At 42.6% G+C, this 12,250-nt stretch overlaps 2 protein-coding genes across 2 annotated transcripts in view; both read left to right on the forward strand.

The window, feature by feature from the left end:
* The window catches only part of CRYGA (crystallin gamma A), a 9,490-nt gene extending 4,753 nt beyond the window's left edge, over positions 1–4,737 (forward strand). Inside the window, exon 3 of the mRNA XM_032278444.1 lies at positions 3,653–4,737. Coding sequence (XP_032134335.1) covers positions 3,653–3,754 — 102 coding nt within the window. The 3' untranslated portion in view covers positions 3,755–4,737. The remainder of the gene's footprint in view (positions 1–3,652) is intronic.
* A 1,517-nt stretch (positions 4,738–6,254) lies between these two features.
* LOC116551521 (gamma-crystallin B) lies at positions 6,255–9,738 on the forward strand. The gene is made up of 3 exons (XM_032277690.1): positions 6,255–6,366; positions 6,460–6,702; positions 9,398–9,738. The coding sequence occupies exons 1-3, from the start codon at positions 6,358–6,360 to the stop codon at positions 9,671–9,673; spliced, it is 528 nt and encodes a 175-aa protein (XP_032133581.1). The 5' UTR covers positions 6,255–6,357; the 3' UTR covers positions 9,674–9,738.
* Positions 9,739–12,250: the final 2,512 nt, after the last annotated feature.

Below are 12,250 nucleotides of genomic sequence, written 5' to 3' on the forward strand. Positions count from 1 at the left end.
GAAAATGCATGAAGAGAGGAGGTGTTTTTGTTTTGTTTTGTTTTGTTTTGGTGAGACAGAGTCTCACTCTGTTGCTTAGACTGGAGTGCAGTGGCGTGATCTCAGCTCACTGGAACCTCCGCCTCCCAGGTTCAAGTGATTCTTCTGCCTCAGCCTCCCAAGTAGCTGGGATAATAGGCACGCACCACAATGCCTGGCTAATTTTTATATTTTTAGTAGAGACAGGGTTTTACCATCTTGGCTAGGCTGGTCTTGAACTCCTGACCTCAGGTGATCCACCCGCCTCGGCCTCCCAAAGTGTTGGGATTACAGGTGTGAGCCACGTCAACTGGCTGAAGAAAGGAGTTTTAAAGAGAACTTGCAAGTAGACAAGGGCAAGCCTGCTTCACTAGGTAATCTGGTAGGAAAGGTGTTAAACCAAGAGTTAAACAGCCTGATTCCGTATCCTACCTCTGCTACTTACTAGTGGAGTAATCAACCCAGCCCAGTTTTCCAGAGACTCTCCCAGTTTTAGCACTTAAAGTCTTCCATCCCAGAAAGCTCCTCAGTGTCAGGTGAACCCAAATGGTTGGTTATTGCACTTCCTAGCTTATCTCTTTGAGCCAGTCACTTCTTACCTTCTCTGTGCCTAAATTACCTTACTGGAAACAAGTGATAATAAATTTTTCCTTCACTAAATCCCAGAATGATGACAATGAAATTATGGGAAAAGATTGTGAGCAAATTTTGTTACCTTTAAATCATTATACAAATGTAAGAATTTAATATATCCGCAGTGTCTTCTCAAATTCAGTATCACAATGTGGTCATCTTCGTGTTGGACTTCATTATGAATTTTTATCAAGACTAAATTATTGAAGACTCTGGCTGGGCACAGTGGCTCACACCTATAATCCCAGCACTTTGGGAGGCCAAAGCAGATGGATTGCTTTAGCCCAGGATATCAACACTACCAGCCTGGGTGACAAAGTGAGACCCTGTCTCTAAAAAAAAAAAAAAGAACTATATGCAGAGTGAGCGATTAATATTTGCTATCCTACATATCTCTGGGATTTTTTTCCACTATAATAGAGCTGCACATTCTTTGTATATGAATTTTATGTCAGTGGAGTTTTTTATGAAACAAAAAGCAAGATGAGATACTACTTCACATTTACTAAGATGGCCATAATCAAAAAGAAAGTTAATCATGTGTTGGTGAGGATGTGAGAAAATGGAAAGACCTATACATTGTTGGTGGGAAAAAAATGTAACAAAAACAAAGTAAAATTATGTCCCTGCTTTGGAAAATAGCCTGGTAGTTCCTCAGAAGGTTAAACATAGTTATCATATGTTTATATCATACTTTATATCATAGTTCTATTACCTAGTAATCTATTCCTAGGTATATACCCCAGAAAAATTAAAACATATGTTCAGCACAAATGCTTGTACACAAATGTATATAAAAGAATTATTCATAATAACTAAAAAGTATAATCAACCCAAATGTCCATCAACTGATCCATAAATAAAATGTGGTATATCCATAAAATAGAATACTATTAGGCTTTTAAAAGGAATTAAATATCAACTCATCTCATGCCTGTAATATTAGCACTTTGGGAGGCTAAGGCTGGTGGATCATGAGGTCAGGAGTTCAAGACCAGCCTGATAAACAAGGTGAAGCCCCGTCTCTACTAAAAATACAAAAATTAGTCAAGTGTGGTGGTATGCACCTGTAATCTCAGCCACTCAGGAGGCTGAGGCAGGAGAATCACCTGAACCCAGGAGGTGGAGGTTGCAGTGAGCCGAGATTGCGCCATTGCACTCCAGCCTGGGCAACAGAGCAAGACTCCATCACACACAAAAAAAGGATTTAAGTATCAACTCATGTTACAATATGGTGAACTTTTAAAACATACTAACTGAAAGAAATTCATTGGAGATTACATATTTTATAATTCCATTTATATGAAATTTCCAAAATAAGCAAATAGACAATAAAGATTAGTGGTTGCCTACCTGCTGGGGTGGAAAAACGGAGTGATAACTGGGGAGAAATAGGGAATGGCTGCTAATGGGTACAGGGGTTTTTTTGGGGGGTGATGATAATGTTCTAAAACTGATTGTGGTGTTAGTTGAACAGCTCTGTAAATACACTAGTAGCCACTAAATTGTACACTTTTAATTGATTTATGTGGTATGTAAATTATAACTCAAATAAAAAATATTCAGTTGCAATTCCAGAATGTTAGTTTCTTTCCCAAATTTATATAAGCAAAAATAGGCCAGGTGCGGTGGCTCACGCCTGTAATCCCAGCACTTTGGGAGGCCAAGGCAAGCAGATCACCTGAGGTCAGTTCGAGACCAGCCTGACCAACATGGAGAAACCCCATTTCTACTAAAAATACAAAACATTAGTTGGGTATGGTGGCACATGTCTGTAATCCCAGCTACTTGGGAGGCTGAGGCAGGAGAATCACTTGAACTCAGGAGGTGGATGGTGCAGTGAGCCGAGATCATGCCACTGCACCCAAGCCTGGGCGACAAGAGCAAAACTTTATCTCATAATAAGAATAATAATGAAGTAAAATAAAATAAAAATGGCCTGTCCCAGTTGACTTTTTTGTAAAAATTGATAAGCTGATTTTAAAATCTATATGGAGTTGCAAGGGACCCAGAATAGCCAAAACAGCCTTGAGAAAGAACAAAAAGCAGGAACATTCACACTTCCCAATTTCAAAATTGACCACAAAACAATGGTAATCAAGATAGTGAGGTACTAGCATAAGGACAGACATAGAGATGAATGGAATAGAATTGTGAGTTTAGAAGTAAGCCTCCTATATGTTTATGTTCAACTGATTTTTTTTTAAATTTTACATATCCCTGGGTGGAGATTTATCAACTGATCTTTGACAAAGGTGCTAAGACCATTCGATGGGGAATAAATAATCTTTTTAATAAATAGTGCTGGGACTACTGGATATCCACATGCAAAATGAAGCTGAACCCCATCTCATACCATATATGAAAATTAACTCAGGACGGGGTGCAGTGGTTCAAACCTGTAATGCTAGCACTTTGGAAGGTTGAGGCCGGCAGATTGCTTGAGCCCAGGAATTTGAGATCAGCCTGGGCAACATGGTGAAACCCTGTCTCTAACAAAAAATACAAAAAATTAGCCAACTGTGGTGGTGCACAGCTGTAGTCCCAGCTACTCAGGAGACTGAGGTGGGAGGACCACTTGAGCCCAAGAAGTTGAGGTTGCAGTGAGCTGTGGTCATGCCACTGCACTCCAGCCTGAATGACAGAGCAAGACCCTGTCTCAAAAAACCAAAACAAAAACAAAAGAAAAGAAAAAGAAAGACATAAGCCTTCCACCAATTAATCAATTGGCCAACGCATTAGAATATATTGGAACTCCTGTTAAAGCGCAAGATATGTAGCATTGATAGGGTTATTTGGGTGCCAGACCTTGTGGAAATTTTTCAAAAAAGCATGACATTGGACCTACTATGACAAGTGTATAATTTAGAGAAGATATAAGATCTGCACACCTGAAAAGATCACATCTGAAACAAACCATCAGTGTATGAAGAGACCATTAGCTTAGGCCTTGAGCTCAATTCCCAGTTCTCTCACTCACTAGCTATGTGTACCTTTCCAGATGTGTTTCTCCCTAGTGATCAGTACTGTGATTAGACTTCATGGACCAAGACCCCCCGACTGGACTGGATACTTCAGAGAACTTCACTCTGGCTTCCTCTAGCTGAACTCTTCCCAGTGGGGCAGGAGTCTGTGGGGCTTTGGGACACGTCCACACTTCTTCTAGACCACATTCTTCATACCTGGATCTTCAAAATTCCCTCCATTTAGACCCAAGCTCACTCCTGAGACCTAAGAGGGAGTTTTCACCAGGCCTAGCCTCCTGGGGACACTGGTAGCCACAGGCAGCTGTTTGAGGAGGGGGGGCATATGGATAGAACTTGGACATGTGAGAGAGTGGGAAGAAAGGAGCGTACTTCATAGAGTAGGGAGGAGCTCTATTATGCTCTAGGCATAATATCTCTCAAATATTTTGGGGAGTCCTGATGTTAATTGGACTGGGTTGGCTACATGATGTAGCTTGTATAAGATTCCCGGTACAATGTCTAGAATTTACTAGACACTCATGATACAGTAGGCTATTATTAAGTATTATTATTTTTATCATTGTGAGCCAAATTCATGCTCCAAAGTTTGCTGCAGGTTCAGTCCTACCCATTTAAGCAAAAGCAGACATGGCATAGTTCAGCAGGGCCATTTCAACGATGCAATGATGTACTGATGAACTCAGCGGGCTTCATGTAGAAGACGCATAGCTGGTTATCAGAGAGCCAGGAAAAGAAGTCTGTAATAATCAGATTATAAGTTATAATATTTGTGTTAGGGGAGGCGAGAGAGGGTAATGAATTTTCCACTGAGGCCTCTAAAAGACCTCAGTTAATTTTAATGGCTTTTAAATGAATGACTGTTTATGGAAAAAGCCAGGGTTTTGTGAGATCTATTCAAATATTTTGATATACAAGCTTATATTAACCATCTTAGAGGGCCTACATGGGTATATTTTTCTGATTTAAATAAGGCCTGACTTTTTAAGAAAAAGTTTTGCACTTATTTTTAAAGGAAAAAAGCTTATGTATAACTTGAGAGTTAAACTCAGTATTCAAATACTTGTGATAAAAGGCTCAGGCACTGTCTTCATTCCCCATTCTTATAACACAAAGAGATGTCATCAGCCAATACAGCATGTTTTGCTGCATTCAAGACCCAATGTCTCATTCCATGGACCCATCCATCTTCTAAAATACAAGGAAGTGGCTGAGAATCTCTTTATTTCCTTTCACGAAATCACCTTTTCTTTTTCATTTTCACATGCTTGGTCATGCGAGGTAAGTTCTGCAGCCTCACTCTGACAGCTCCAGTTGTGTGCTTGCCCATCTTAGTTGCCCCCTTCCACCTCCCAGGGACGTCACCACATGGTCTGTCTACACCAGCTGGCAGGCTTCTGGGTCATTTTTATTTCCCTTCAGTCTTCCCAGGTCACCAGAGACTGGAAAGAACAGAAGGGAGAGTATCAGAAGCAGTGGGTGTAGTAGAGGAGTGAGCAGGAGAAAGCCCATATCTGAACATATGTGGCTTCTGTGTCTTTGAACTCGACATGGGGTGACCTCATATGGGAGAGCAATTGTTTTCCAGAATAGAATAGGAATCACCAGGGCTCTGTTTATCATCTGCCCAATTAATTAATAAGTCATTATGGGAAATAGAGAAGTGTGGCACGATCCTTATCCTTAAGCTTAAAACTCTTTTGAAGAGAAGAAACCTGGAAAAGAAGAAACTGCGTGAGGAAGACAATATTTAAGAGAAGCTGGGCAGTAATGAGGTGATGCTGATGTTTCAGAGAAGGGAGAGATGAAGAGGAGCTGGATCTGAGAAGAGATTTCCTAGGAAGAGGACCCTGGACAGCCTTGAAGATTGGGCAGAATTTGGCAAGCTTTGGGGGAAGGGAAGGTGTTCTAGGCTTAGGGAACAGCTCCGATCCATAAGCCCAAATTATCATGGACACCCTGAATCTAGAAGACAAAATAAGAAAAATGTTCTTTCTGGTTAGCTCTTCTTGGTTGCCAAAATTTAAATCAGATGTACCCACAGTTTTCAGGGTAAATTTTGTCTACTGTCACTGCTCTGTACTTAACCATAAGAGTTCAATAAAACAGTGAGGATGAGGACATTTTTTTTCTGACTTGTTCTTTATATTTTGGCCTTCCTTTTCAAATGCTTCAAAGACCTCCAAAGCACTATTAAAGAAAGGATACACAGCTATGACACAATGAAGAATGAAAGTTAAAATATGCGCGCGCGCGCGCGCACACACACACACACACACACACTCCCAAGTCTCTGTTACAGCTGATGAACAACCGTGGCTTTAAAAAAAAAATACCACCAGTCCCTGAGCAGAATTCCTTGCTTAGCTTAATGACCTTTAAGAAGTCAGCTAAGCAGAGTAACCTATAAAATAAAAGCATAGAGACAGAATTTCTCCCATCCTTTTGCTCAACTAAAAGTGTACTCTATTCATTTCGATGGCAACAACAGCTTTAGTGAATTAGAACAACCCGAACCTACCAGAAAGAATGAGAGTAAACCATTCAGCCAACCCCAATGACCGGGGGAGGGAGAGCAGCGAGCCTGCAAATCCCCTTACTCACCGAAATGGGCCCTTTTGTGTGATGTCCTGTGGAGGCAGCAGTCCGGGCCGCTATATACACAGCGACGCTCCCCCAGTCCCACACAGCACCGAGAGCACGTCTGCTTGCTTCCTTCAGAATGGGAAAGGTAAGTCCTGGGTACCGGGCGCTCGGCCTTGGCCCAGGTAGTGGTCTCCGTGGGGGCCAATCGCTCCTTGCTCCCACATCTTCCATTTTGCAGATCACCTTCTATGAGGACCGGGCCTTCCAGGGCCGCTGCCACGAATGCACCGCTGACTCCCCCAACCTGCAGCCCTGTATCAGCCGCTGCAACTCCATCCGGGTGGAGAGCGGCTGCTGGATGATCTATGAGCGCCCCAACTACCAAGGTCAGCAGTACTTCCTGCGGCGCGGGGAGTACCCAGATCACCAGCAATGGATGGGCCTCAGCGACTCCATCCGCTCCTGCCGCCTCATCCCCCCGGTGAGTGTGGCTCTGTCTTTGCCTTCCATCTTTTTGAAAATACAAGCTATTTAATGATATTATTCTTTGTTGTTGTTGTTGTTGTTGTTGAGACAGAGTCCCGCTCTGTCACCCAGGCTGGGGTGCAGTGGCGCCATCTCGGCTCACTGTAGCCTCACTTCCTGGGTTCGGATTCTCCTGCCTCATCCTCCTAAGTAGCTGGGATTCCAGGCATGCACCACAACGGCCAGCTAATTTGTTGTGTTTGTGGTAGAAATGGGGTTCACCATGTTGCCCAGGCTGATCTCGAACTCCTGGCCTCAAGTGATCTGCCTGCCTCGACCTTCCAAAGTGCTGGGATTACAGGCATGAACCACCGCATCTGGCCTATTTAATCACATTATTCGTAAACCAAATAGTTCCAACTAGAGGACAGAAAGTGGAAGTGACAGTACAAGCCAACCAGTCTAGAACGATGTCTCAGATGGGAAGCCGTTCCTCATAAACTCTGTTGTTTTTTTTAAAATCACATGCTCCCAGATTTTATATTTTAAACATAATCAAAAAGTTGAAAGATCACAGACTAATTAAGAAAAAGCAGGACATGGAGGAGACTAAATTTACCATCTGTTCAAAATAAAATGTATTAAATGTTCATTTCAAGCCATAGCAAGTCAGAAATCAAACATATCAAAATGTATAAATATAACCTGGGGCTGTTTAATCGATTAAAAGATACTTCTGTTTGCTTTATCTTACTTTTCTACTTGATTATTCCTCCTAGAGAAGATAGGATCCTGCCTTCTGATTTCTATTCTAATTTAATGGTCAGTACGTATTAGCTCAGTTAGAGGTATAAATTAGAGAAAAGGCTAAATCTGAAACTGAAGTTTGAGATTCCACATTTTCTGGGGAGTGATTGCAGGGTTCTTAGAACTGTGGCATGTGGGAGTCATGGGATACAGTGTCATCAAAACAGAACTGAATGAAGGTGATCCCTGCTTCTGAGGGAAATGAGTAAGTTGAGAGCAGGAGGCTAGAAAGGAAACTTAAAAGTCGGACAGGTTGAAATTTGAACTGAAGACTAGGAACAGTGGCTTAAGCCTGTAATCCCAGCACTTTGGGAGGCCAAGGCAGGCAGATCATGAGGTCAGGAGTTCGAGATCAGCCTGGCCAACATGGTGAAACCTTGTCTCTTCTAAAAGTACAAAAATTAGCTGGGCATGGTGGCATGCACCTGTAGTCCCAGCTACTCAGGAGGCTGAGGCAGATGAATCGCTTGAACTTGCGAGGTGGAGGTTGCAGTGAGCTGAGATTGAGCCACTGCACTCCAGCCTGGATGACAGAGTGAGATTCCGTCTCAATTAAAAAAAAAAAATTGAACTGAAACTGGGGTTATGAAAGCAGAGATAAGGAAAACATGTCATTTTGTTTTACAAGAGCTTAAGAGTCCTTGCTCCATAGGTTACATAAAAACAAATACATTAGTCTTACAGAAAATAGCTAAATGTTGCTATCTTTTAAACAATGGTAATATATCAAATGATCAGAGCTCAGTGGCTCAGGTCTGTAATCCTAACACTTTGGGAGGCTGAGGTGATTGGATCACTTGAGCCCAGGAGTTTGAGACAAGCCTGGCTAACATAACAAGACGCTGTGTCTACCAAAAAAGATACAAAAAATCAGCCAGATGTGATGGTGCACACCTGTAGTCCCAGCTACTAGGGAGGCTAAAGTGGGAGGGTCACTTGAGCTCAGGAGGCTGAGGGGGCTGTGAGTGATGATCATGCCACTGCACTTCAGCCTGGGTGACAGGGGGAGGCCCTGTCTCAACTAACGTGTGTGTGTGTGTGTGTGTGTGTGTGTGTGTGTGTGTGTGTGTCTGTGTATAGTAGTGAATACCAAATATCTAAGACAGATCTCAGTCGATTCTGAAAGTTTATTTTGCCAAGGTTAAGGACACACCCATGACAGCCTCAGAAAGTCCTGAGACATGTGCCCAAGGTGGTTGGGGATACAGTTTGCTTGTATACATTTTAGGGAGACTTGAGACATCAATCAATACGTGTAGGATGTAAATAGGTTCAGTCTGCTAAGGCAGGAAATAGGGGCTTCATGGTTAGAAGCAGATAAGAGAAAAAAGGTTCTTTTGAGTCCTTGGCAGCTTTCCACTGAATACGCAATTTAGTCTGGCTCAGTGAATCTGCATCTTTACATAAACAGTAGGGGAGAGGAAGCAATCAGATATGCATTTGTCTCAGGTGAGCTCTGAGGGATGACTTTGAATAGAATGGGAGGCAGCTTTGCCTTAAGCAGTTCCCAGCTTGGCTTTTCCCTTTAGCTGAGTGATTCTGAGGTCCCAAGATTTATTTCCCTTTCACTATTTGTATATAATATGACGCTTAGCTTTCCAATGATTCTCAGTTTTCTCCTTTGAGAAAGGCCTTCTCAAATAACAGGCACTAAAGTGATGTGATAAATTTTATTGCAAGCAAATCTTGACTCCCAAAGACCTCGATCTGCCCATGAATCATTAGACTTAGCAGTGGGTGGCTGGGGATGGGACAGCCCCTTCACTTTGCAACTTGGTTGTTCTAGAAGCAAACTTGGCCTGGGAGAACTTTTCTAGGCAGCTGTAGCAGGGGAGGTGTAGGGACTGGAACTTGAATTTCAATCTATTTTTGTTCGTTTCTTGCTTTTCTGTCTGCTACTGCAGCACTCTGGCACTCACAGAATGAAGATCTACGAGAGAGATGAATTGAGAGGACAAATGTCAGAGCTCACAGATGACTGTCTCTCTGTTCAGGACCGCTTCCACCTCACTGAAATTCACTCCCTCAATGTGCTGGAGGGCAGCTGGATCCTCTATGAGATGCCCAACTACAGGGGGAGGCAGTATCTGCTGAGGCCGGGGGAGTACAGGAGATTTCTTGACTGGGGGGCTACAAACGCCAAAGTTGGCTCTCTTAGACGAGCCATGGATTTGTACTGAAGTATTTAGATTCTCCACTTTTCTCCTTTAAAATCTAATAAAATATTTAGCTTGTGTTTCTGGCACTAGTAGAGTTCTGTCTTTCTTTCAACCTATTAAGCATTTATAAGCGATTATGGCACTCGGCTAACCATGATAACATGTTTTCAAGATGGGAAGCTGTGATATTGTGCCAGAATTGCTAGCCTTTGCTTACCGGTAATAACTAAAATAAGCAGCCCAGGATAACTAAGATCTGTGTGTAAACAAATGCTTATCTTGACTTCTGTAAACCATTGAAGTAATAAACAGAATGACAAAAGTCCCCTGGCCCTTGGAATGTCCGGAGACCCCCACCCTCGTCTCCGCCCAGGAGGTGAATTACAGAATCCCCTAGCCCTTGGAATGTCTGAAGCCTTTTCATCCCCATCCCCGCTCCTCACCCCACTCCCAAGGTGGTTTTTCGGGTATAAAAAGTCTTGGCGGCTGGGCATGGTGGCTCAAGCCTGTAATCCCAGCACTGTGGGAGGCCGAGGCGGGTGGATCACGAGGTCAAGAGATCGAGACCATCCTGGTCAACATGGTGAAACCCCGTCTCTACTAAAAATACAAAAAATTAGCTGGGCATGGTGGCGCGTGCCTGTAATCCCAGCTACTCAGGAGGTTGAGGCAGGAGAATTGCCTGAACCCAGGAGGCGGAGGTTGCGGTGAGATGGCGCCATTGCACTCCAGCCTGGGTAACAAGAGCGAAACTCCGTCTCAAAAAAAAAAGACACGTAAATGAACTGGTCCCTCTTACCTATGGCACTCCTATCCTTCTAACACCATGCCTTCCCTCTCACTTCCATTGCCAATACCTCATTCCACCATGAGATTTCCAGTGCAAATATAATTCACTGTGTTTTACTATATGTGCTTTGTGAAAGAATTTCAGGACATTTACAAAAACCACATGCATGTGAGGAAACTCAGCCTCATGTCATTTCAATAGAGAGTAAAGTATGATGACACATAGAAAATAATACTAAGTGGAAAATAAGGAATTGAAATTTTCTGGAGAAATTTGTTGGACTGTATGTTTGTTTTCTTTGGTTTTTAAAAATGCATTAAGGTTAGTCAGGCACAGTGGCGTGCACCTGCAGTCTCAGCTACTCAGGAGGCCGAGGCAGGAAGATTGTTTGAGCCCAGGAGTTCAAGTCTAGCCTGAGGAACAGAGCAAGAGTTCCTCTCTTAAAAAACAAATAAATAAAAATTAATTAATTAATTAATTAAGGTTGCTAATAAAAAAGTGTGCTACAATAAATTTTTAAAATTAAAAAAATTATGGTACAATAAATTTTAAAAATTCAAAATAAGTGGCCAAGTGCGGTGGCTCATGCCTATAAGCCCAGCACTTTGAGAGGCTGAGGCAGGCGGATCACCTGAGGTCGGGAGTTCGAGACCAGCCTGACCAACATGATGAAACACCATCTCTACTAAGAATACAAAAATTAGCTGGGCATGGTGGTACATGCCTGTAATCCTAGCTACTCAGGAGGCTGAGGCAGGAGAATTGCTTGAACCTGGGAGGCGGAGATTGCAGTGAGCTAAGATCGTGCCATTGCATTCCAGCCTGGGCAACAAGAGCGAAACTCCATCTCAAATTAAATAAATAAATAAATAAGGAAATTGGGTCTGAGGAAAAACAGGAGTAGGAGAGACAAGACAGAAACAGTTCAAACCCGAGTTGTGTGCTGTGAGGTGCTTTGTTCAGTGTAGATAGATCCAGATTTGGATCCAGCAGCCAGCAAGGCAGAGAAGGAAACAAGATCCAACAAATCAATTAACTATTCAAGATAAGCCTAACCATCGTCAGTAACAAAACTTAAAAGAAAATTTTCTTGTGGGTCTTCATAAAGAGGGTACTAAGGAAGCACCATCCTCAAAAACATCCTGCAGAAATTAAATAAGGTTTCGTGGATGTTTCATATAAAGTTCATCACTAAAACAAACTAATGGCTTCAGATCAAAATTTATCAGAAGTACTCCATACTTTGAGACTCTAATGAATTTCCTCAAATCCCATCTTACGTAAGGGTGGGAGCTTTGTGTATCCACTGCCACCAACATATCCATAACCCGATGTCTTTTGTAAGTCTGGAGAAGGAATGAGTGGCTTACGCTTCTCTCAGGAGCCCTTCACTCTTAACTCCTGCCTTGGCATTGGGTGGGTCATCTTGCTTCCCACACATGCTACTATTCTGTCCTCATGTACCACACTGACCCACATAGGGGACAAGAGCTCCTTTTCTTCTAACTTCTGAACCATCTCTCACATGAGGCACTGATGTGTGCAGCTGCCTTTATTACAAAGAGTATGGGAGCACGCCGCACATTTACATCATAACAGTACATTGACACAAATTTAATATTAGATTGCCCTGCTTTATATGGCCTACAGGCTTCAAACTACTGCTGGGTGATCAGTCTTCTCTCCCTTTCTTTTTCCTTTCTTCTTGGCTGTTAGCCATACCCACAGGGCTGTTCTTATCTTTTCTTTTCTTTTCTTTTTTTTTTTTTTTGAGACTGAGTTTTGCTCTTGTTGCCCAAGCTGGAGTG

This window comes from Sapajus apella, unplaced genomic scaffold, assembly GCF_009761245.1.
Source record: "Sapajus apella isolate SASKATOON/1434 unplaced genomic scaffold, GSC_monkey_1.0 scaffold10, whole genome shotgun sequence".
Taxonomy (NCBI): Eukaryota; Metazoa; Chordata; class Mammalia; order Primates; family Cebidae; genus Sapajus; species Sapajus apella.

Bases quoted from the DNA above. Each gene is read 5' to 3' on its own strand.
- LOC116551521 (XM_032277690.1), top strand. The intron at 6,703-9,397 runs GTGAGTGTGGCT...CTGCTACTGCAG, and splicing joins CCTGCCGCCTCATCCCCCCG to CACTCTGGCACTCACAGAAT.